Consider the following 23,793-nt stretch of genomic DNA (forward strand, 5'->3'; position numbering starts at 1 on the left):
TGTCGTATTGCCATTGTGCAAGTGCAAGTAGAAAAGAATATCTATAGGTACTATGTTTTCAATTTTATTTCTAAAATGATTACACGTTTATTTATTTAGTTAATTTAGCCGTAAAATGCAGCCACCAAAGACAGGAGAATCAAAGCACGTACAGCAGCAGCAGCAGTATATGGCAACAAACGTATTAAGTACGGATATGTACTGCATAATATACAAATTGCTCTATCAAAAGAATTTTGGACAGCAGCAAAGGATTTGAAAACACGAAACCGTTTAAAAATTCCCAACATAACTTAACACAACCAACGGCAATTATATTAGTAAAATTTCGAAAAGCACTCGTCTATACCAACGATTGGAATATTAGGGGAAGAAATTGGCGTGCGGAGTTGAACGAAAGAGGAGTGAGGTATAAGGTGAAAGTAATTTGACCAATTTTGACGGAGCCGAAGAAAGGTCGAACGCGGTATACACTCGGCAACTATTCTTTTGGCAAACAAGCCGAAGTGAAATCGCTAAAAAGCTCCATAAGCTACTGACCAGAAGCACAAATTTGTAATACATTTTGTATATAAAATACAAATCGAAGTAAAATACAGCGGAAGAATTGTCTTGATAAAGCGCAAGGAGGAGGAAAACTCAGATTAAAATTTAAGCAAAATGTCACAAGAACCACCGCCCCGCAATGAACCGTATGTGGAACCAGTCAATGGCGTTGTGCAGCCACCAACGGTGCCGCCACCAGATCGGCCTGGACGTAACACAAATCAACTACAGTATCTCATAAAGACGGTGATGAAGGCCATTTGGAAGCATCATTTCTCGTGGCCGTTTCAACAACCCGTCGACGCCAAAAAACTCAACCTGCCCGATTATCATAAGATCATAAAGCAACCAATGGATTTGGGAACGGTAAAGAAGCGGCTAGAGAACAATTACTACTGGTCGGCCAAGGAAGCTATACAGGATTTCAACACAATGTTCTCTAATTGTTATGTGTACAATAAGCCAGGCGAAGATGTTGTTGTAATGGCGCAGGCATTAGAAAAGGTATTTCTGCAAAAACTAGAAGGCATGGCAAAGGAAGAAATAGAATTGGAACCGGTAACGCCCAGAGGCGGTGGGAAAAAGAAGCCTCGTCCACCGTCGGCAAAACCAACCGCTGCAAATGCATCACTACTCGGAGCTCCTGTGACGCCCGCTAGTGCAGCAACTAGAACGCCAAGCGCGGCCAGCACTCGGCCGTTATCTGCCATGGGTGGTACGGTATCATCATCGGGCGGAACTCCAGGATCTACGCCGGGTATACCTCCTATAGCGACTGTGCCACCACAAACAGTACCGGGTAGTACGAACACAACTACTACAGCTTTAGCAGCAGGTGCTCCAAGTACCTTATTGTCCGGAGCAAACATACTTCCAGCCAGTGGCGTAGCTGCCCATGTATCCTTGGTGGGCTCAGCAGTTGGAGCAGCGACAGGTGCTGTGGCAGGTTCTCTCGCTGTTAATTCCATTGATGGTGGTATAGCCGCTGTTGGAGCGAATCCATCAGCGTTAACCAATACTGCCGCGGCCGTACCTGCGTATCATGTTAATAGTACAGCAGGCGTTGAAGCTGTCATACCCCCACAACAACCAGCCAAAATGAAGAAAGGAGTGAAAAGAAAGGCTGACACTACAACACCAACCGCAAATGCATTTGAATCACCCTATGCACAAATCGACTCCAAAAGTGCAAAAATAGCAACGAGGCGTGAGTCCAATCGGCAGGTAGGCAAAAAGGTAGGCCAACGTGTTAGAGCATGATGTACGTACACAAGTATGTATGTATGTATTAATGTGCATATTAAACTACATTTCGCATCAAACATAACCCCACCACCCAGAATATGTATTGTGCCGCCAAAGTCTTGTACGTTTTGTGGTCAAAAAATGTTGGCCACATAACCATTTAATGAACCAATGAAAATGCATCTTGAAGGGAACATTTCGTTTTTAACCTCATTCATCAGTTGACGCCTATTTCACAATATTTGATCATAAAGTAATGTGCATATGCTTGTTGTATATGTTCCCTTAATATGCTTCATTCAAAACGTCACATTTTCCAACATCATGCTTTCACCAAACACGCTGTAACGCCTGAAAATCCGATTTTCAAAATTTGATTTGTGCATGCATCCTCCCCTTTCATATACTACAGAAGCCTCATGTCATTGTTCTTAGTCTTTATATTGAAATTTGTAAAATAGAGCTAACTTTTTTCCATTTTGTACTGATTTCTAGGACGCTGGTTATCCTATGTCACCTATAGGTGTTGGTGGGGCTGCTGGTGTAGCTGGGGGCGCCGTGGGTGTTCCGGGTTCAGCGAAGTCAAAGGAAAAACTTTCAGATGCCTTGAAGTCCTGCAACGAGATCCTTAAAGAACTCTTTTCGAAGAAACATTCAGGTTATGCATGGCCTTTTTACAAGCCAGTCGACGCAGAGTTACTAGGGCTGCATGATTATCACGACATCATAAAGAAACCAATGGATTTGGGAACTGTCAAAGGCAAAATGGACAATCGCGAGTACAAAAGTGCACCCGAATTTGCCGCTGACGTGCGATTAATATTCACAAACTGTTACAAATACAATCCCCCAGATCATGATGTTGTTGCAATGGGTCGCAAACTTCAAGATGTCTTCGAAATGCGTTACGCCAACATACCCGATGAACCTGTGGCAAATGCTCATGCGGCAGCCGTGGCAGCAGCGGCTGCTCATCACGGCTACGGCAAGCATGATGCATCCGATTCATCGTCCGACGAATCATCGGACAGTGAGAATGAATCAAATTCTGATGAGGAGCGCAATGCCAAGCTCAAAATGTTGGAGACAAAACTACTGGATTTGCAAGAGGAAATGCGAAAGCTAATGGAAGAAGCCTCGAATAAAAAGAAGGCCAAAAAGAAAATGAAAGAGAAGAAGAAGGCCGCAGCTAGTGGAGCTATAGGTGCCGGTGGAATGGTGCCGGCTACAGGTGCTGGAGCAATAGCACCTGGCGGTGCCGGCGCCGCCACAGGTGTTACAGGCGCCATACATGGTCACGATATCGCCTCTGGCATAACAATGGGTCAAATTGCTAGTGGGGGCAAGGGCGCTAACATGACTCCAAGTTTAGCGGGACAAGCTGCGGCGACGACTGGTAAAGGTGCTAAAAGTAAAGGACAACGTGGCCCGAAAGCTACAAATGCAAGCGGCGCTGGCTCTGCAAATGCAGGTGGTGCGACTGGAGGAGCTACGAAACGTACCAAAGGAAGTGCCGCATCTGCTGCTAGTGGAGGTGCTGGTTCTGGAACGGGAACCAGAGGACCCAACAAAAAGAAACCCAGCACTCAGGCTCTGGTATTCGATTCTGAGGAAGAAGATACCGCCAAACCAATGTCATATGACGAAAAGAGGCAACTGTCGTTGGACATCAATAAACTGCCGGGTAAGTTACTTCAACTATCTTCTATCATCACAACCATTCCCTACCCGGATCTGTATTATAGAGTGAATAATATACAATTTGTTGTTCTTAATTTTCCCACAACAGGTGATAAACTAGGACGCGTTGTGCACATCATACAGAACCGCGAACCATCGCTGCGCGACTCGAATCCGGATGAGATAGAAATTGACTTTGAGACTCTAAAACCTTCAACGCTGCGAGAACTCGAGAGCTATGTCGCGTCTTGTCTACGCAAAAAAACCCGTAAGCCTTACTGTAAGTTTATCCCAATGACACGCACTACTCAAGATTTACAACAACTGCGACAGCAAGAACATCGTAACCAACTTCTAAGAAGTTGAAGCGAATTAATCTAAATTGTTGTTAAACGATATATGCATCTCTGACAAAATTTCGTTTTCCGTTCTCCACTTACTCCAAATAATTAGTCCAGCGACATTTTAATTTTTAACCAGATTTTTTTTTTTTTTTTTTGATTATTTTTCTCCTTTTTCGTTGCAATAATCATCATTTTAAACACCCATCTTCATCGTCGTTGTTAAATTATCATTTTGTTATTCATTCATAAGAATTTTGGATTTTTCTATGTAAAGAGAGCGAGCGAGCGAGCGAGCAAGAGTAGCACCACCTTAATTGACAAATTGTAAAGCTAACTGCTTTCACACAAACCCACCACAGCCCGCCCATGTTTTTGTTTGCCAAATACTGTTTGATTTGAAGCTATCATCTTCCCTGCACCATACAAGTAAAAGCCATCTCCAGTTAGGCTGTCTTAAAGACGTTGATTGATTTTGAATTTATGTAGAATAAGAATCATATAGTTATTATAGTTATAAAACACCAACCACATACACCAGAACGCAAGGTTGTTGTTGCAATGCTATGTTTTGTTGTTGTTGTAATAAACTGCTCCAATCAATGCGTTGCGTAACGATTGCACACCCCCGATTGCCTCATCGAGGCAATTTACCCCGATTGTGTGTCGAAAATAATTACAGATTCACTCTCACTCGATCGATCAGTCAGTGTCATAAGCACAGGTGAAAATACTTTGAAACCATAGTAGTGAACGTGTTAATTGGATGAACTAAATACCAAATATGTATTCTCTATTCTTTAAACTGTACGTCTTTATTTCAAATTTAGTTTTACCTATATATATATATATATATATACCTACATACATATATCTACTTTCTATATCTTCATTATCGGTATTTTTGTAGAGTCGAAAGGTGCCTTTCTCCGAAAGGACATCCAGCCTCCTTTGTTTGGAAGATTCAAAATTTGGTGTTGGTTTTTGGTTGAAAAAAAACAAAAAAAAAAAACAAAAAAAAAAATCTTTCATTGCATGATTTAAATTTTTCGTTGTTTCAATTGGATTTTGTTTGTGAACGTAAATTCTTAATTTATTTTATGTTATTCGATTAACAAGTATTTTCTCCTTTGACTATTTTACACACAACAATTATAATTGCTCTTCGTTTTACCCGCTGCTCAAGTCATATGCGCCTACTCAAGTGTTCGATTGCATTCTATTTCTTTTGCATAGATAAAAAACCCTCTGGCAAATCTAAGGATGAGCAAATGGCCGAAAAGAAACAGGAATTGGAGAAACGTTTGCAAGATGTTACGGATCAAATAGGTACCAACAAGAAACCAGCCAAAAAAGGTAAGATGATGAAAACACACACAAAAAAAAAACCAAAACAATTGCGTCACTTTATTCCTATTGCTATTTTCCCGTTATTTTGATAGCGTATAGCGATGACTTTATAGAAAAAGCGCCCAACTCGATTTTTTGCTTCTCTTTACAGAAGAAAGAAAACTTCCGTAAAATATTAGATAAAACATTTTTTTTAAATACAAAGTTAAATGTTGTTGAATTGTATTAGTTTTTGTTTTTTGCAAAAAGGACACTTCAGGGCTTAAGTAAGTCAAGAAGGATAATGCAAAAGAAACGGCTGGAAAGGAAGAGCAAATTTATAAGCCGCTAACTTAAGTTTCAGCGTTTTCAGAACGCCTTAACAATTCTGAGTTGTAAAACAAAGAGAAGGTACAAATTTCGTAACGAAAGCAAAATACGGTTAAAAAGTTTTTCAATAGGACGAAGACTAAGTTAAAAAAGGGAACAAGTCGACAAGTCGATCGTTTACAAATTCAGAGGGAGGGTATATGTTGGTACTACAAAAACAAATAAAAAACAAGTATTTCGTAACACTCATCCGATCAAAAATCCATTGATACGACGCCGATCGAGCACAAAACTGCACTTGCTGCACATTGCAGCGTGCAATATGGCATAGCCCAAATTTTAAAGAGATTGATATGTGAGCACGTTAATGTAATAAAAAGCTAAGAAATGCTTCACATAATTAAAAAAAAACACTAACGACATCTGTTTTGTTTTCTTTCCATTACCTTGAGCCAGTTTATTTGTTTTTTTTTTTTGGATATAAAAATTTTCGGATTTTATTATGTTTTTCCCTTCTACTGTAAAGAAACTAAAAACGAGTTAGGCTCTTTTTATTTTTAAGCCATCTGTATGTATGTACGTTCTTCCTTTTTATTAGTTTTTGTTTTTTCAAGTCATGACATTTTCATAAATTTAAATATATTGATAACTAGCTGGTCCCACCGTAGCTCAGAGTTTTGCATCTCCGTCTTTTACGCTGAAGGCCAAGGTTCAAATACCCGTTGTTCCTAAATGGCAAATTCGCAACTAGTTGGCCCTGTGTGCTTCGTTACGTTGTAATGTTGTTGTTGTGGTCGAAACACCGTAGAATGAAACTGTTAGATCCCCAAGGCGGAGTGATATCTCTGGCACTATTTAACCTCTACCCATCCTCCACCCACTCTGGCCGGCATAGAGATCGTCTCATATACGGACGATTGTACGATCATGGCATCACGCCCCCACCCATTGATGACACCTGAGATAGGTTAAACATCTACCTCAAGGAACTTGCCCTCTTTTTTCACTGCAGGAAATTTGAGGTATCTCCCACCAAATCTTCAGTAACCTTGTTCAGTACATACACACATGAGGTGTATGTAGGGAGCTGAAAGTGATGGTCGACAGAGTGACAATTCCGACCATCAAGTGTCCCAAAATACTTGGTGTCACATTTGACAACTCCTACAAATTCTTAAATGCCACAGCAATTTGCGATAAAGTCAAAAGTAGAAACAAGACCCTCAACTCCCTTGCCGGCAGCACTTGTTCTGCTGCCAAGGAGACCTGGTTGACCACATATAAAGCAATTGGACGTTTGTGGTTATGCAGCGCCAGTGTGGTCTCGCCAGCTCTGTGACACTCAGTGGAATAGTAATCAGTTCTGTCAGAATGCCGCACTTCTAAATGCGAGGCGCTGTCTCCTCAGTTCTCATGCGGACCACCTCCATCAGGAGATAAAGATCCTACTAGTGCGAAGACATAACTACGTGGTGTATAGGCAATGTCTTTTGTGCTGTTATCGCAGAGAGCATCCAAATCATCATCTTGCGGATGATTTGGCTGCTCCGCCCAGAAGCCTTAAGGTAGATCTATATGATCGTGAGCGTGAGGTCCAGCGCTACAAGAAAGAACCTCTAGATGAAGCAGCGTATCAAGCGCGTCTAGACAACATTCATGCAGACACGGTAGCAGATGTGGTAAATAGCTATCAGGTTAATGTGGTCGTTGAAGAACGACCGCCTCCTTATGGCACCTCAAAAAATTGACTTCGCCCCGCAAACCAGAGTAGTTCTGGCAGTAGTTCTGATGCAGCCGCATCAATTCCTACAGAGCAAGGATGATACCAACGTGCAAGATGTATGTCCCGATTGTTACCAGGGACCACACGACACACATCACCTGTTTAACTGTCCAGTCAGGCCCAGATGCCTCTGGACGCAACCCCTCTTTGTCGCAGAGTTGCTGGATCTAGACACTCAATAGAATCAAGCAGACGAAAGATAGAACACAACACACTGCTACAATAACAATATATAAAATCTTACATTAATAGGCCAATGTGAAAATAAAGGAACATTCTGCGATTGGGGTGGTTCCGAATCAGAAAATATGTGAGACGATCGTAGAAATTAATAATATAGTTCTCGATAGTTCTCGAGTGGGGGTGTCACTCTTACAAAGCTGTTTTTGTTAAAACGTTTTATTATTCTGCGCTGCTATTTTTTGACGGCAGCTTTATATTCTTGATCCTAGTAAAATGATTTAATGATATTCATGGGTCTGCTACGCCCTCACAGTAATAGTTCATGCTACAGAAATAGATTATGCCACAGCCTTTAGAAATTTAGATATATTTAGCTACCATATAGACCAATCTACCGATTTAGGGTCTTGAGCCCATAAAAGGCGTAGTTATTATTTCGCTGAAATTTAAAACATTGAGTGGTATTAAAATCCTCGATGTCCTTGCCTAATTTGGTTTCGGTCGGATTATATTTAGATATAGCTGCCATATAGACTGATCTTCCGGTACAGTGTCTTAAGCCCAAATCAGGCGCATTTATTGCCCGAGTTCGTTGAAATTTGAAACAGTGAGTTGTATTCGATCCCATGACATCCTATGACATGGTATCTCCTATATCCATAGTTATATCAAAATATGGGCCGATCTGTACTGCATTTGGTGCGAATTTGGCGCAGTCTTAATGGAAGGCGATTTGGGCTATTTTCGGTATATAAGTATAGTTAAGGGGCTAGTGCAACACACTGTTCCAAATTTCAGCAAAATCGGGTATAAATGGTAAGAGCTGCGATCTGGACTTCAAGGCGTAACTGTCAGTTACACTTATAACAACGCAGAAGTTAGAGTGTAACTTCGAACCACAAAATTTGATAGAAAATTCGTATAACAGAACATTTCGTTGAATCTCTCAGTGACACTTTGCACTATTGTAGTGCATCTGGCTTTCATTAAATAACATCAATCCCATGGCAGCTGGTTGTTCGTACCGGATTGATCCGATTACGTCCTTCATCGGCAAGGAATGCCGTCTCAGTGTACAACACACTGCTACAACAACAACAACAACTAGATAACATCTGGCTTACACTTAAATAAAGAACGGTCACTGTGTCAATGCCCAGCTCACGCCAAAAGAAGGCAAAACTTACTATGGGATTTCTCTGTTCATACTCTAGGTATTCTAGGAGGGGCAAGCAGACCTATGAAATAAATAAGTAATGATCGACTGACTAAAAGGCGTCTTTAGTAGAATCTTAATTGCAACTGACGCTTCGCCCCATGGTGACAAAAATTTAGAAACAAAATCGACCATTGGCAATTGTTTTCTCATTTTTTTTAATATCCTGTTTACAAATTCCATATCAGCGAAGTGCTCTACATATTTTTTGCCAGACATGTTACAAACAGTGACAGCCACTTTGTTAGCTCTGGGGACAAAGGATATCTAAAGTTTGACACTTACTCAATAGACTGAACCTCTAAAATCGTGGAAAAGCTTGTTTTGGAAAGAGAGCAACAAGAAGTAATATCATCCCTTTGAAGAGAAGTTTTACATGGCATAGTACCTCACAAATGTTGTCAGCCAGCATAAGAAGGGAAAAACCACCGCTGAATCATTTTTTCTGATAGTCCCGCCAGGATTCGAACCCAGACGTTCAGCGTCATAGGCGGACATGCTAAGCTCTGTGCTATGGTGGGGTCAACCACAGTGTTCCAAAAACAATAAGTATTTTTTTGGAACACATACCCTCCATTTTTTTTCTTTTGATAACCCGTTCCGCCACGACGTCCAAAGTTGAATGTACTGATTTCTAAGGAATCTAGTTGAGTATTTTAGGTCCTAGCATGAAATTGGTAAATTAAATATACATTTATATGGAATTTATTACAAAACCACAAACTGTACCCTGCACCACTACTGTGGCTGTGATCATATTTGTAGTTCGACTCAGAAATCTGTCCGTCTGTCGTTTTTTATACCCTCCACCATAGGATGGGGGAATACTAATTTCATCATTCTGTTTGTAACTTCGAAATATTCTCGATCTATAACCTTATATAGCTGTCATAGAAACCGATCTGGGGTCTTGACTTCTCGAGCCTCTAGAGGGCGCAATTCCTATCCGAATTGGCTGAACGCGTCAAGACTTCCAACAACTATGCTAAATATGGTTTTATGGACTGACATAACCTGATATAGGAGCCATATAAACCGATCTTGACTTCTTGAGCCAGTAAAGGGCGCAATTCCGATCCGATTTGGCTGAAATTTTGCACAATGGCTTCTCCCATCACATATAATATATATAAATCGATCTCCCGATTTTACTTCTTGAGCCCCTTAAGGGCGCAATTCTTATTAAAGTTGGCTGAAATTTTACACATTGACTTTTACTAAGGTCTCCAACACTTTATTCAATTATGGTCCGAATCGGGCCATAACTTGATATAGCCCCAATAGCATAGCAATTCCTTTTTGCATCCTAAAAAGAGAACTCGCCAAATGCGATCCACGGCGGGGGTATATAAGATTCGGCTCGGCCAAACTTGGCACGCTTTTACTTGTTGGTAACTAAATAAGATGGTGTTTCGTATTTGTTATCCAATCGACCTCTTGTGTATTTCGAATAGATTTATGCTATTTCTATCAATACCTGTTTTTGTAACATGCGTTTTCTCGTATCTTCTTTTTTTTTCAGACGAATCATCGAATAAAGTTGAAGCTGTTCAACCCGCAAATCGCCCTTCATCAAGCTCAAGTTCGAGCGACTCATCCTCGTCCAGTTCAAGCGACAGTAGTTCTAGCGATTCAAGTGACAGTGAAGCAGGTTAGGACGCGTTTATTTGTTTTAATTAATTTTCTTTTATAAATACTTTCTATTTTTAATATTACCAAACTAAAAAAGAGAAAACTTCCCTATCTTAAACCTATTTACCTTATCCCCTACCAACACTATGACTAGAGACAAAAAAAGAAACAAACAAAAAAAGAAAAAAAAATCAATGCATAATATATATTAAAAATTATATTACGATTACTATTGACCACTATTATTTTCGTTTAGTTTTCCTGTAATTTGCTAAACATTTTGTTTTTTTTTTGTTTTTTTTTTTTTTTTTAATTTAACAATAACGTCCTTTCTATGGTTGCAAGCATTATACACAAGATTATAAGTTGTAATTGAAGATATTTTTAATGATGAAATATTTATAAATATATATATATATATAAGTTGAGGTATATACGCTTTGTATATATGTTTGTATACATTAAACTCTCCCTTGAAGAATTGAAACAATCAAGCCTTGAGTATAATTTTAAAGTTAGTTTTTCTATTTATCGGAAGAATTCAAAATGATGAACCCCTTTATCCATCCATTTAATTTTTAATGAATAATTTTCCCATCATAAACTCATAATGAGTTGTAGAGTAGAGTTTTAAAAGATGATTATGCAGATATCCGGCGAAGAACTTCCGTATTATTGTTTGTAAGCTCGATATGCACTTTAAACCAATCCATCCCTAGCTTTTCTGTTTTGTTTAGGCATTATTTAGTTTACTTGTTCATCAAATTAGTAGTTTAGGTATTCGTAGTATCGAAGGCATAATTGTTTTTGTGTATTCCTCGAACGATTTTTGTTTGCCCTTTCCTATTTTCATTTTTACCATTTGCCCCAGCCCCTACCACCCAGTAGTTTTTGTTTTCCAGCCTGAGGAGGCGGCCCCTAACGACCTTACAGACAGATGGGTAAAGGCTTTTTGGCCGACTGCCTGCCAAAGAAAATACTAAAAATATGCTGGTTAATGCAAAGAATATCAATTGGGTTGTTTGTTTTGTTTTAAAAACTCTGGAACAAAGTTCTGGTTTTTAAGTGCAATATTATTTTGTTTTGTTCTATTTATCTGATCATGATCTGCAAAATTAATTTTTCCGATGCCGGGCAATTAAGGCAAAAGGCTAATTCCATGCGGCATATTTTTAGTAGCTTTGATGGCAGCGCGAACTCGTATTTGAATGCAAGGATGTGGTTATTTGTCAAACAATGCCTATATCCTATCCAAATTATACATATAAAAAGTCTTTAGCCATCCACCGATTTTTGTTACATTTTTTCATTTCCCAGCTTCTCAGGCTGGCCGCCTTTAAAATATTCAGTCCGTTTCAGTAAAGCAATGATTTCGTACTGCAATACTGCCTCTCTATAGCTAAGTCTTCGGTATGAATCTTCCAGTATCTCCTTCTCCTCTGTGGTAGTTCTTCAGTCTCTGTTCTATTCACATTTATACCAATTATTAAAATTAACTGTGCTAATGCTTGAATCATTAAATCGTTTTTATACAAAATATATAAGTTTTATGATTTTTTCTTGAAAGTAGCAACCACCATTTTATTATCTTATATGTATTTTTTTAAATTAATTTTAATATGAATTCTAAGAAAATCGTGAAGCAATTGTGTATTGGGGGCAGCCAATCATTCCAATCTAAAATAGAGAAAACAACAACATAGAGCAGCAAATTGAGTCAACACGTTTATTATATTAACATCAACGACAAAAAGAACTTAATCGCTTTCTTAAAATTACTATTAAATTAAATACAAAAGCTATGCAAAATTTTTAGTGAGAAAACAAAGATGTCACTTTCAAAGTTTTATTTGGAGGTCTCATCTCAAGAAGTCAAATGGGTGGTAGACAAACTCAAACAAAGGAAAGAGATGCAGAGTCTAAACGTACACTTACAAAATTTCCAAAAACAACCGCTGTTGGCGGCGCTGCAGCGGCGGGTCAAAGGCAACTGCCTAGCGCTCAAAACAAATCGACTTTATTGGCCAGAAGATTACTTTGCTCGTTGTACTTTCATATATATACTACCATATGTGTATATCTATCTCTTTGGTGAAAAATTTACCTGCCGAGGGTCCTACAATTTCACATCCAATTATTTGCATTTAATATGACATACATTTTCATGAGTGTGTCTTCTGTTTTGTTTTTTCCCCCTAAGGATACTTTCGCACCATTACTTAATTTTGTTTACTGATCTGATGTGATTTGAAATTTGATGGCATTACACAATAACTTACTTGTTAACGAACGTAACCCTAACCTAACGATAATAATGTATGTGGGATAATAGTTAAGAAGTCGCGCTTTAACTCTTTTTTTTCTGACTCGACATTTTGCTCTTCGAAAATATGTTGATTGAGCTTTGTTACCACCACCGTTTCCTTCATAAAGCCGCATAATCACAAATACAATGGAACTCTTGAGAGAAGAAAACACAAATGAAACGTTGCTCGCAAACTCCATCCAGAAACTCGAAAAATACTCTCTCCATCGCAAAACAAACACATGTTGTTAAAGTGAATCCAGGTTGAGACCCGCGTTTTATTTTTTGTTACCAAAAAAAAAATGTGAATTTACAAATTTCAAAATTGTAAAAAAGAAATTTTTTGCAATGGTCAATCGTTTGTTTTTATTTAAAAAAAAAGAAGTTTGGTAGTACACTTGCAGACAATGTGTAAAAAGTGTGTAAAGTTATCCTATGAAGGCAAAAAGAAAGGTCTATCCACTCTTAAGTAGTAAATAAATTTTGTACGGTTTTAGTATCTCTTTAAGTTGTTTGGCCAACCTTTTGATGACAACGAATGCTTCTCTCTCAATTCATAAGAAAAACAACAACAAAAAATCTATGCTGTTTTGGGATATGCATAAATCAATGATCTTAAAGAAAACTGAAAATGTGCCACTAAAAGTATTTATACATAATGTATTATGTAATTCATTTGTTTCAGTTTTGTTTCTTAAATGAATATTTTTTTTTCGACAATTACCAAGAGATCATTTTACCAAAAAATGCTTAAACGAGTCTCCAACTTCATGAATTTATCATCAGTTTTGACGGCTTTTTCATTTCTTCTAAGCTTTTAGCCAACCATCCAAAATGTGCAGACGTATCTATTTTGAGATTTGTTCCCATCATTGTTGCGTTATTACGCCGCTATTACTATCCAATATCTGCCACATTTGCAAATATTTTATTTCCAAGTTTTGCCCATGAACATTCCACTAAGGAACAGGGGCGAACTTCTCACCTATCTATGAGTGCAGTCCGATTCAAGTTTAAGCTCAATGATAGCCGAGTCCGAACGGCGTGCCGCAGTGCGACACCTCTTTGGAGAGACGTTCTACATGGCAAGTTCTCCTCTTTATTGAAGTTCACTTCATTGAGGCCCACAGACGAAATTTTTATCAAACTCACCTGTCGCATTGTGACATTAGCCAAAATTGCAAGAAATTTCGCCAATTCTCTCGAGCGTCGTGTCAGCATAGTCATACATTGTTGACAACTTTCTGCACAGTGTACGTGTAAAGACTTTAGAGAGAATACTGTCTGTTGGCGCCTGCACTGCTAGCTGGTAGTCCACGCAATGTGATCTTTGTTTTTAATTGGAAATTATCATGAATTATTTCAATTATTTGAGTTATTTTTATTTGCCAATCCATGGAAATATCCTTGACAAGAGAGACGACTCCTACTGTTGTCAGTACACATTTTCAAGTTAAAAGTCACAAAACAAAAAAAAAATGTCAATAAAGGTAATTGGAATAGAGATGTGTAGGTCATGTAAACGGGGCACAAGGAATTACAAAAGCAAAGAGAAACTCGAGTGTTGTTTAAGTCATTTCTTCGCTTTCCCCCTCCCCGAACGAACACAAGGCGTTGGATTTATTTTTTCGGCTGTCGGCTTTCCCCTTTACACATTGTTTGCACGTTTTTCATTCCTTTTAATAAAGAAGAAGAAGAAGAATAACAAACAAAATCACTGCTATAAACATTTTTTTGTTAAACGATATACTCTGGAACAAAACAAAAACAAAAACCAAAAAAAAAAAACCGTACAATTTTGAAATTGTAAATTGAATGGAAACCATGTGAGAGTAAACTTAAAATACAATATCTTTAGATGATTATCCCACAAAAGTTACCACCACCACATCATATTTCGTTTGTTGTAAACTTACATAAGTGTACTATCGTTTTGTATTTTATTATGATTATTTTCATTTTGCAGCTTCAAGTTCAAGTTTCAAGCCCTTGATTACGAACACATAGACTAACAAAAATAGCAAAAAAGGGAATTAGTCGATAAAAAAAACCATACGATTAGAACAAGTTTAAAAGGTAATTTTGTGTTGTAAAGTCTTAAGCTTACTTTGCTCGAATTAATCTATGCAATAACGACTTTTCTCTTCATGTTCATTTATTTATTTGACCAATTTATACCTAAAAACAAAAAAAAAAATGTCACCAATTCTCAATAACGACTTAATTGTTCAAAGTCTTGTCATAAACTAGGAAATTTTTACAAAAACGAAAGAGAAAAGCAAACGAAAAGAGAAACAAAAATGAATACCCACAATAAAACACATCATACACCAAAACATGAATAGAATCAAAAAACTCTTCTCGAATGTGGCTATACTTTGTAGGAACTAATTGTAATTTATGCAAAATACATTTTGATAAGAATCTGCTGTAGTTTCACATCATACAATTCCAGCCTCCAGCTGGGGAAAATCGATCGATTTGGCCATTAAATTGATAATATTCCTGGTGCGCATTTATTTTAAGACAAACACACACACACAGAAATAATTGTAAAAATTTTCATATCGAATAGGAACTCCCGGGTTTAGAAATGAATTAACTAACAATTGCTGTGTACTCATCGTCCGTTTTTTTTTGTTGTTTTTTTTTTTTAATTAAAAGAAGCAGCCAACGAAACTTTCCCCAGCAACTCGAGTTACTTGAAGAGCGCATTTGACATTGTGATGAGTGCAACACACGTTGCGTTTCTCACTTTGTCTTATCAAAATGTATGAATATTTCCTGAAACCTTTTTTCTTTTTATCCATAAAACTACCTTATGAAGTATGTCACCATTTTCCAAACCCTATAAGAAATATAAGTGAGAACAATGAAAAAAGAAACTTAAGTTTGCAAACGCATTCACTTATAACATTTAAGTTGTAGTTTAAGTGTTATGGAAAGGAACAAAAACACACAAAATCGTTAAGAAAAGTAAAACAAAGTAGAAGAAGCAAACAAAAAAAAAAAAAAAAAACAGAAAAAATAAACTGAAGCGTTTAACAATATATATTTACTTTAGATTTTTTTATATACTTTTAATGTTAGTTTATTTTCTAACACTTCATTGTTGTTTAGCATTAAATTATAAGAAAAAATAAACAAAATATTTTCAAACAGAAATACATGCATAAATATTATTTTTGTAATTAAAATCTGTTTATTATTTTTTTTTTTCATTTTTGTAAAACAAGTATGACATTTACATATATAAAGCCTATTCATTCGATTAGCATTACAAACAATCTCTAATTACCGAGAAACATTAACGATTCATTAAACATCCACGTTTTATTCCCCTTCTCTCCACACCACACACACACATACACACACACATATATATGAAGAGGGAATGGACAAGGAACAATCGAAATAAAATAAAACCACTCGTACATATACATATATTATGGCGAAACTGAAATCTAATAAATCCATAAATCTAAAATAATAAATAAATTATAAATCTAAGTTTAATTAATAATAGTAATTAAAGAAACCCACAAAAAGATACGAGAAATAAACGTGTTTTCAATAAAAAAAAACAATGGCGCGGTTCATTTTGTTACAAACACTTGCGGGTATCGAGGGCGATAGGTAACTATAGTCAGACCTAATATTTTGTCAAGCGACCGTGTGTCCATCATGGGTCGTCGATGAGTCTGTGATGTGCTGCTCCCACCTACAAACAATTGCTTCTAGATTTTCGATAGCGTATTTTAGTTGATTGTAAAAGAAACCTCAGGTATTTAATTTAAGTTATTATCATACTTGTAGAACATATTATTACCATCCCTCTATACCTTTCGTTAAACAATTTCCAGGCGAAACTGAAGGTCCACCAAAAAAGAAGAAATCCCGCGATTCAAATAGCAGTAACGTAAGTATTTATTTTTTTAATTAAAAAAATCCATAACCCTACTTTTAGATGAGTTTTCTAACAAATAATTGTGCTCCATAATTGTTTTGAATATCAACATAACAACCACCACGTTTTGTTTTCACACCATTTTCGTGGTCACCGCTGTGCCGCCGACGAGAAGTTCAATTAGTAGATATAAATAACATAAACGTATTTAATTAGGGCAAAAAAAATTGAGATTAGCTACACGACTTTAAAACAAAAATTACTATCCTAATTAACAAAAATGGTTAGCCAAATTGCAACTGCAAACGTAAATTTGCCCATGAACATTCCAATAAGGAACAGCGGGAATACTTATTTCATATTACGTATACCAATGAGTGCTTTCCGGTTCGAGTTTGAGCTCAATGAAAAAAGATCTCCTTTTCATAGCCGAATTTGAACTGCGTAGCGCAGTTTCTATATGGCAAAGTACCTCACAAATTTCGCCCGAATAAGGAAGGAATAACAAACGCCGACAAAAAAAAATTTAATCACCAGTTTGATTGTATCTTCTTCTTGTGTAATGAAACTTCCATCCAATCAATGTGTATCCCCCTAGGGGTATATACCGCCCCAAAAGGTATTTAAATACCAAAGTATTTACCCATTTATACCCAAAAGCTGGGTATTTATAATTTTGCAGATATCTTGGGTATAAAAATATGTTCCAAACAATTTTTGATGATTTCATATTCTTTGTACATAAACCTGATCTTTTCATCTCATAAAATCGAATTTTAGTTATATATAGCCGCTATATTGACCGATCTCCAGACTTAAAGTCTTGATACAATAAATTTGTCATTTTTCATCCGATTTCGATGAAATTTGGCAAAGTGAGTTCTGGCAGACTCCTACCCATTTCTGTATAGCGTGGTTCAAATCGTACTATATTTGGAAATAGTTGCCCTTAGACCGGCCGCCCGATCTCCCGATATATGGTATTGAGGCAATAAATTGGTCATTTTTCACCCGAATTGGATGAAATTAGGTACAGTGTGTTCTGACGGACCCCAACCCATTCGTGTCAAATGTGGTCCAAATCGGACCGTTTTTGGATATAGCTGCCATATAGACCGATCTCCCCATACAGAGTATTGATCTCATAAAAGTAGCATTTTTCATCCGATTTCAATGAAATTTGGGACAGCGAGTTCTGGTACCCTTTTTTGCATCCCGATACAGTGTAATGAGCCTATAAAAAGAGCATTTTTTCTTCCGATTTCAATGAATTTTGGCACAGCGAGTTCTGGTACCCCTCTTTGTTGAATATCGTCAAGTTCAGACCATATTTGGATATAGCTACCATATAAACCGATCTCCCCATATGGAGTATTGATCTCATAAAAGTAGCATTTTTCATCAGATTTTGATGGAAATTGAAACAGTGAGTTTTGATATTCATCTAAAAGGTTTAGAAGAAAACTCACTGTTTCAAATTTCACCAAAATCGAATGAAATATGCTCTTTTTATAGGCTCATTACACTGTATCAGAAGATCAGGTTTAAATACAAAGAATGCGAAATCGTCAAAAATTGGTTGGAAAATATTTTTATGTCCAAGATATCGACAAAATTATAAATGCCCAAATAAATACCCAAAAAAGTTGGGTATTTCACCGGTAGAAACCCATCGCTAGGCATGAATACAATTTTACTTACTCACCATCTATCGAATGCTGAAAATTCATCTATTCGATTTAATTTGTTCTCCATGTTGATACCACAGTTACACATATAATATAGTCGCAGCGACAGATCAAAGCCCATGGTGAGAATCGAATCCAGAACACAGTAAGCCCAGTGGGTTATCAACTCAATACATCACTTCCCGAAATGTTAAAAAATAGCGCTATATTCGGATGAATAAATACATCAATTAGCTTTAACGTAAGAAAAATATCCGTAAAAAGCGGGAGATGCAGACAACAGCGACATTTCTCAACAAAAGGGGGAGTCTAATGAAATTTTACTTGATGCGATAAAGTACTCTACCAGTAACTTCAGTTGAGTTGCTATCATGCAACTTGCAACTTTGTTGCAGAAATTTCCATAACCTCTATGAATTGCATAGTATGTTTTTAAAATTTACTTTGTAGCTGAATGTTTAAAACATAGATATTGAATGGAACTGAGAAAAATTTTCAATTTTCAACCAATAAGTAAATTGTACAAATGTATGCAAACTCAGTGGAAAAATGGAAGTTGAGTTGCAATCCGTACTCGAGCCATATGATTCTTCGCTCTAAGGAATGAAATTCCAGAACTTCGAACCCCTGTCTAAATATTGCTTAGCAATTTCTAAAGAGCATCGACGAACAGTTAATGCATTTAACATTTGTGCCCGGATGTCTGTAGGTGTCAAGAATGGATCTCACGATTTTCAAAATACTGGATCGTATTGCTTACTTTTCTTCAAAAGATCAAAAGCCGAGTAACTTGAGCAATACTTGGTGTTTGTTTTTTTTTTTTTAATTAATCCCACATAATCTTCCTTTCGCCTAGGGATGAACCTTTTTTAATACTTTCTTACATAGGTATTAGAACTCACACCAACAAGGATGTGCAGTAAAAGAAATTAAGTAAAAAAAAACGTATTTTTTTCGTTCGTCTTTTTCGCGATGTCACGATGTATGAGCACAAATATATGTATAATAAATATTAGGCGATTAGGGAGTGGCCCAGTCCTTGGTCAGAAACAATCGTGCGTTGTCAGGAACTACGCAGACCCGACTCCAGTGGGAATCTCTGGGATAGGCGGACATTTCACTAACACTAATGTTGCAATCATTATCTTCCGCCATATCAACGGACATATATACGGACCTACAAATTGCGTATATACATATGTAGTCTTGTGCGTAGCATAAGCGTACATATGGTCATACATACATACGTCATCATATACAAATGTGTTTGTGTAGTCTTTTGAAATTGTATTCCTTCTCATTTGCATGCATTCAATATTATGAATAAACATTCGTATTGCAGCAGCTCGTTCGCGTACGCATTTGCCACCCCGATTGAAAAATGATTGACTTCGAGTAAGCGAAACCTAACACACTAGGTCCAATGAAAGTTTGTTTGGCTTTCCTTTTGATGTTCCTTTTAAATATGGATTGTCTGCTTTAGATTTGTTGGCATAATTTTGACAGAATCCAAATGATGGCGATTATTTACATTGGCACTTACGCCAAGTAATTTCCGTCCGTTCTCGAGTTTCTCACTACTTTAGTTACTACCAAAGCGAGCATTTAAAACTTTTGATTAGCATAGTTTTAGTTTTAAACTTCGGTTTACACCTTGCTCTTTGAACGGGCAAGACGATACAATCCATGCGCTCCAACTGTCACTTTGTGATGATGTACTCGCGTATTAGCGAACTGCCCAATATGAATGTATGTGTCATATGTGTCGAGACCTAATCATCTAATTCTCTAATTGTCGGTGTTGTTGCATAACACGTTTTGTAGGTAAATAATACTATATCAACAACGCCAACCAGTGCGAGTGGCAGTGGTGTTGCTGTGGCGGCGGGTGGAGTAACAGCAACGTCAGCTGCGGCATCAACGGGAACGGCAGCAACAACGGCACAATCTCTAACAGTACCATCGGCAGCAACAACTGTATGTGCTGCTGTAGCCACGCCATCGAACTTAGGCACACAAACTTCATTATCGAGCGGAAGTGGCCAACAGACGAATGTCACTGCACCATTGGGCGGGACAGCAGGAGGGACACTAGGCGGCGGCGGCGGTGGTTCAATGGTGGCTTCTGCAAACCCGCCAGCAGTTACAACGCAGCAGCAGCATATAACTGGAATGAGTAAGTCATTGAAGCGAGAACACGGTAACAACACATCAATGTCATGTTCTGTGTTCGCGGTTGTTTTCTTGTTCTTTTGAATAAGTGGCTAATAATTTCTTTGTCTGTCTTGTTCCGTTTTCATTTGAAATTTCCTCCCACTCCACACATTTGCATTAAAATACCGACTACTACGTCCCTGTGAAATTGTGATTTGTCTGTGTGATCACTTATCGCATTGCGTATAGTGGGGGTGACAACATCAACATCGGGAATTGCAGCAGTAGCAGCAGCTAACAACGGCAATACCTTGGCTGCAGCAGCGGCAATAAATAATAACAATATCAATCCTCTTAAAACACCTTCAGTCACGCCTACATCAGCAGCAACTCCATCCGTCGTTCCAACAACAGGAGCAATATCTACGCTCGGTCTATTCAGTAGTGTAAGTTCTGGTGTTGGAAGTGCCGGAAGTGTTGTTGGTGGGGCTAATGGTGGCAGCACTAATGGACCAAGTGACTTGACAATGCCACCGACTTCTGCTGTAGGTGTGAACACTGCGACAGCTGCAACCGCTCTAACGACTGTTCTAAGTGGTGGTGCTGCTGCAGTTACCGTGGCCAGTACCGCTGGTGGCGCTAGCGCTATTACAAACACAAGCAGCAGTACGGGTAGCAGTGGCGGCAGCGGCGGAGGAATACGCATTGCTAGTAATCTACACAAACTACCTACAGATGTGGCTGATACACCAGCAAGTGTTGGTGGCGCTGCAGCTACTTCGTCGCAGATAAACTCTGCGGCGTCATTGGCAACAGGCCTTAAACAAATTCCTCAATTCGATGACCCCGTTGAACAGTCGCTTGCTTCATTGGAGCAACCATCACTATTGGCACCACCGCCAACCAGCAAAAGTGCTGCTGATAACTTTCTTATGGCGGCTGCGGGTATTAATGCGGCTCATTTAATGCAACAGCAATCTACACCGCAGCAACAGCAACAAGTCTTTGGAAGCGGCCAACAACAGGCGCAATCCAACCAAGGTCATGGAGGAGGCAGCAATCAACATCATGTAGAATTTATGAACGAATTGTTGTCGAAAGGCGCTGCTGCGGCAGCTGCGGAAAATGTTCCTGGTATGAATGGCAATCATTTTCCTCTGATGCAATTTGGTCTAATGGAGGGGCTGAATATGATGCAACAACAATTCCAACAAGCCGTACAGCATCACAATAACGGTTACAATATGTCCGATGTTGCGGCGCCCAACGCCCTGGATACTCTTGGCTTGGGCTTGGGTCTATCGCATGGCGGCGGCGCCGGGGCACCCTCCCTATTCGACCAATTGCCCGGAAGAAACGATAATCATTTGCTGGCCATGATGATGAGTGGCGGAGCAGCTGGAATGCCTAGCAACTTGTCTCTAGGGGGTCCTACCGTTGGATCGGCGATACAAGGAGTGAGCGGTAAAAAGGACACTAATTCGACCAGCAGCAATGGTGATCAGGCACAACAACACTCAAGCAAATTGCTTATAACTCCCAAACCCATCGAATCTATGATGCCTAGTCCACCAGATAAAAAAGGCCAACATTCACATGCATCGCAGCAGGCAATGGTTGGCGGGGTGGTAGCACCACCTCTACAATCGCCATCGGAATTAAAAATACCCTCAACAACGGCAGCCGGGGCAGCTGGTAATCAAGCTATTTTCGCCCAAGCATTCAAAACTCACGAACCAAATGTTAAAAATCCCAGTTCGTGGTCAATACTTGCGGGATCGCCCCAAAACACCCCCACTTCGAACAAAGCCAAACCTGCCATGGACTCATTCCAACAATTCCGCAACAAAGCCAAAGAAAAGGCCGACCGCCAAAAGCAACTGGAGGCCGCTGAAAAGGAGAAAGAACAGAAACGTCAGAAAGAAGCCGCCGAAAAGGAGCAGCAACGAAAGCAACATCCCAAACCTCCGTCCCATCTGGTAGGTTCAAGTTCTAACTCCAGCAATAGTGGCAACGGCAATGGAAGCGCTGTTGGCAATAGTTTGGCTACAACTCTCACCGGATCGCATCACCAATCAGTTGTTGCCTCTGGAGGAGTACAGCCACCCCACGCCCATGGTGGTAGTGTGAGTGCAGCTCATTTAGCTTCATCAATAATGGATGTTACGGAAAGTGGCAGGTGAGTTGTTAGCAGCCATTTCCGCGCACATCTCTCTCCAACAGCTAACCAACAATTTCATCATTTTTCATAACATTCCCCTGCTCCTATAGGAAAAGTGTGCACGATGTTCAGTCATTATCCCGCGTTGTTGATGACATCAAAGCTTCCCCACAAGGTTGTGGCTCCCCAGCTGGCACGGCCCAACAATCGCCACAAGATCGGGCTGCCGCCAAACGTGCCGAGTTGAGACGGATGGAACAAGAGCGCCGAAGACGAGAAGCGGTAAGTTTCCACTGGGAAAAAAAATATACATTACCCCACCTTTCTACCCCATATCACACATCACCATTTTTGTTACTTACTACTGCCGTTTTTCAGAGAGCTGGACAAATCGACATGAATATGCAAAGTGATTTAATGGCAGCGTTCGAAGAGACGCTTTAATATATGGCTAAATAACTTCCACGTGGGAAACTGTTAAAATATATCTCCTCTTTGTTGTCATAATAAATATTGGATTTTCTAATTGACTTGTATGCCTAGGAATATAGTAAAATACTACTGCTAAAAGGAAACAACTACCAAGTTGCAGCAGAAAACGTTTTAAGTCGAACTGCATATGTCTATGTATATGTAGAGATTTAAGCGAGAAAAAAAAACAACAAAAACGAAAAAAAAACACAAAAAAAAATAAATTATTTATATAAACCCACAAACAATTGTAATGTTAAGAAATGCGCTTAACAAAGCTGCAGTGAAAAACAATCACTATTAAATTTAGTAAGACAACTTTTTGTTTAACTGACAGAAGACGAAAGACAGACAGACAGACGACACAAATGGGATAGGAGGTCAACGAAAAAAATTAAAAAATAGTAAGATTTTTTGTTTTAACTTTACAATGGAGAGATCGATATGTAAGAAGCAGTCACATGGAGCAATTTCTGATTTTTATACATTACAACTAATATACATACATATATAAATATTTACATATTTTTATTTTTTTTAACAATCGTTATTTAATTATATTACGCAAATAATAGATGATGAACAATATTTGAATCAAAGGTTACATATAAATGGCATAATTTCCTTTATATTATACATATTATATATATATATATATTACCATTATTATTATTATTATTATTATTATTATTCTTTTTTCTAAGCGTAAACAAACACACTTTAGATGTAATTAAATTATAATCAACAACAACAATAACAATAAAGTAAAAACACTATAAATATTGTACTAGTAGTAGTTAGTAGTAAACTACTTCGTGTAAT

At 38.2% G+C, this 23,793-nt stretch overlaps 1 protein-coding gene across 4 annotated transcripts in view; it reads left to right on the forward strand.

The window, feature by feature from the left end:
* The window catches only part of LOC106084202 (homeotic protein female sterile), a 34,910-nt gene extending 11,880 nt beyond the window's left edge, over positions 1 to 23,030 (forward strand). The window contains exons 3-12 of one of the 4 annotated variants that reach the window (XM_013247743.2): positions 100 to 1,770; positions 2,287 to 3,475; positions 3,581 to 3,739; positions 5,049 to 5,168; positions 10,176 to 10,304; positions 16,454 to 16,509; positions 20,010 to 20,361; positions 20,589 to 22,518; positions 22,611 to 22,782; positions 22,879 to 23,030. In XM_013247743.2, coding sequence (XP_013103197.2) covers positions 661 to 1,770; positions 2,287 to 3,475; positions 3,581 to 3,739; positions 5,049 to 5,168; positions 10,176 to 10,304; positions 16,454 to 16,509; positions 20,010 to 20,361; positions 20,589 to 22,518; positions 22,611 to 22,782; positions 22,879 to 22,944 — 5,283 coding nt within the window. In that variant the 5' untranslated portion in view covers positions 100 to 660 and the 3' untranslated portion in view covers positions 22,945 to 23,030. Of the gene's footprint in view, positions 1 to 99; positions 1,783 to 2,286; positions 3,476 to 3,580; positions 3,752 to 5,048; positions 5,169 to 10,175; positions 10,305 to 16,453; positions 16,510 to 20,009; positions 20,362 to 20,588; positions 22,519 to 22,610; positions 22,783 to 22,878 lie in introns of all 4 variants that reach the window. The other 3 variants (XM_013247742.2, XM_013247741.2, XM_013247740.2) reach the window with 3 other exon arrangements.
* Positions 23,031 to 23,793: the final 763 nt, after the last annotated feature.

The sequence above is a fragment of the Stomoxys calcitrans genome, chromosome 4 (assembly GCF_963082655.1).
Source record: "Stomoxys calcitrans chromosome 4, idStoCalc2.1, whole genome shotgun sequence".
Classification (NCBI taxonomy): Eukaryota; Metazoa; Arthropoda; class Insecta; order Diptera; family Muscidae; genus Stomoxys; species Stomoxys calcitrans.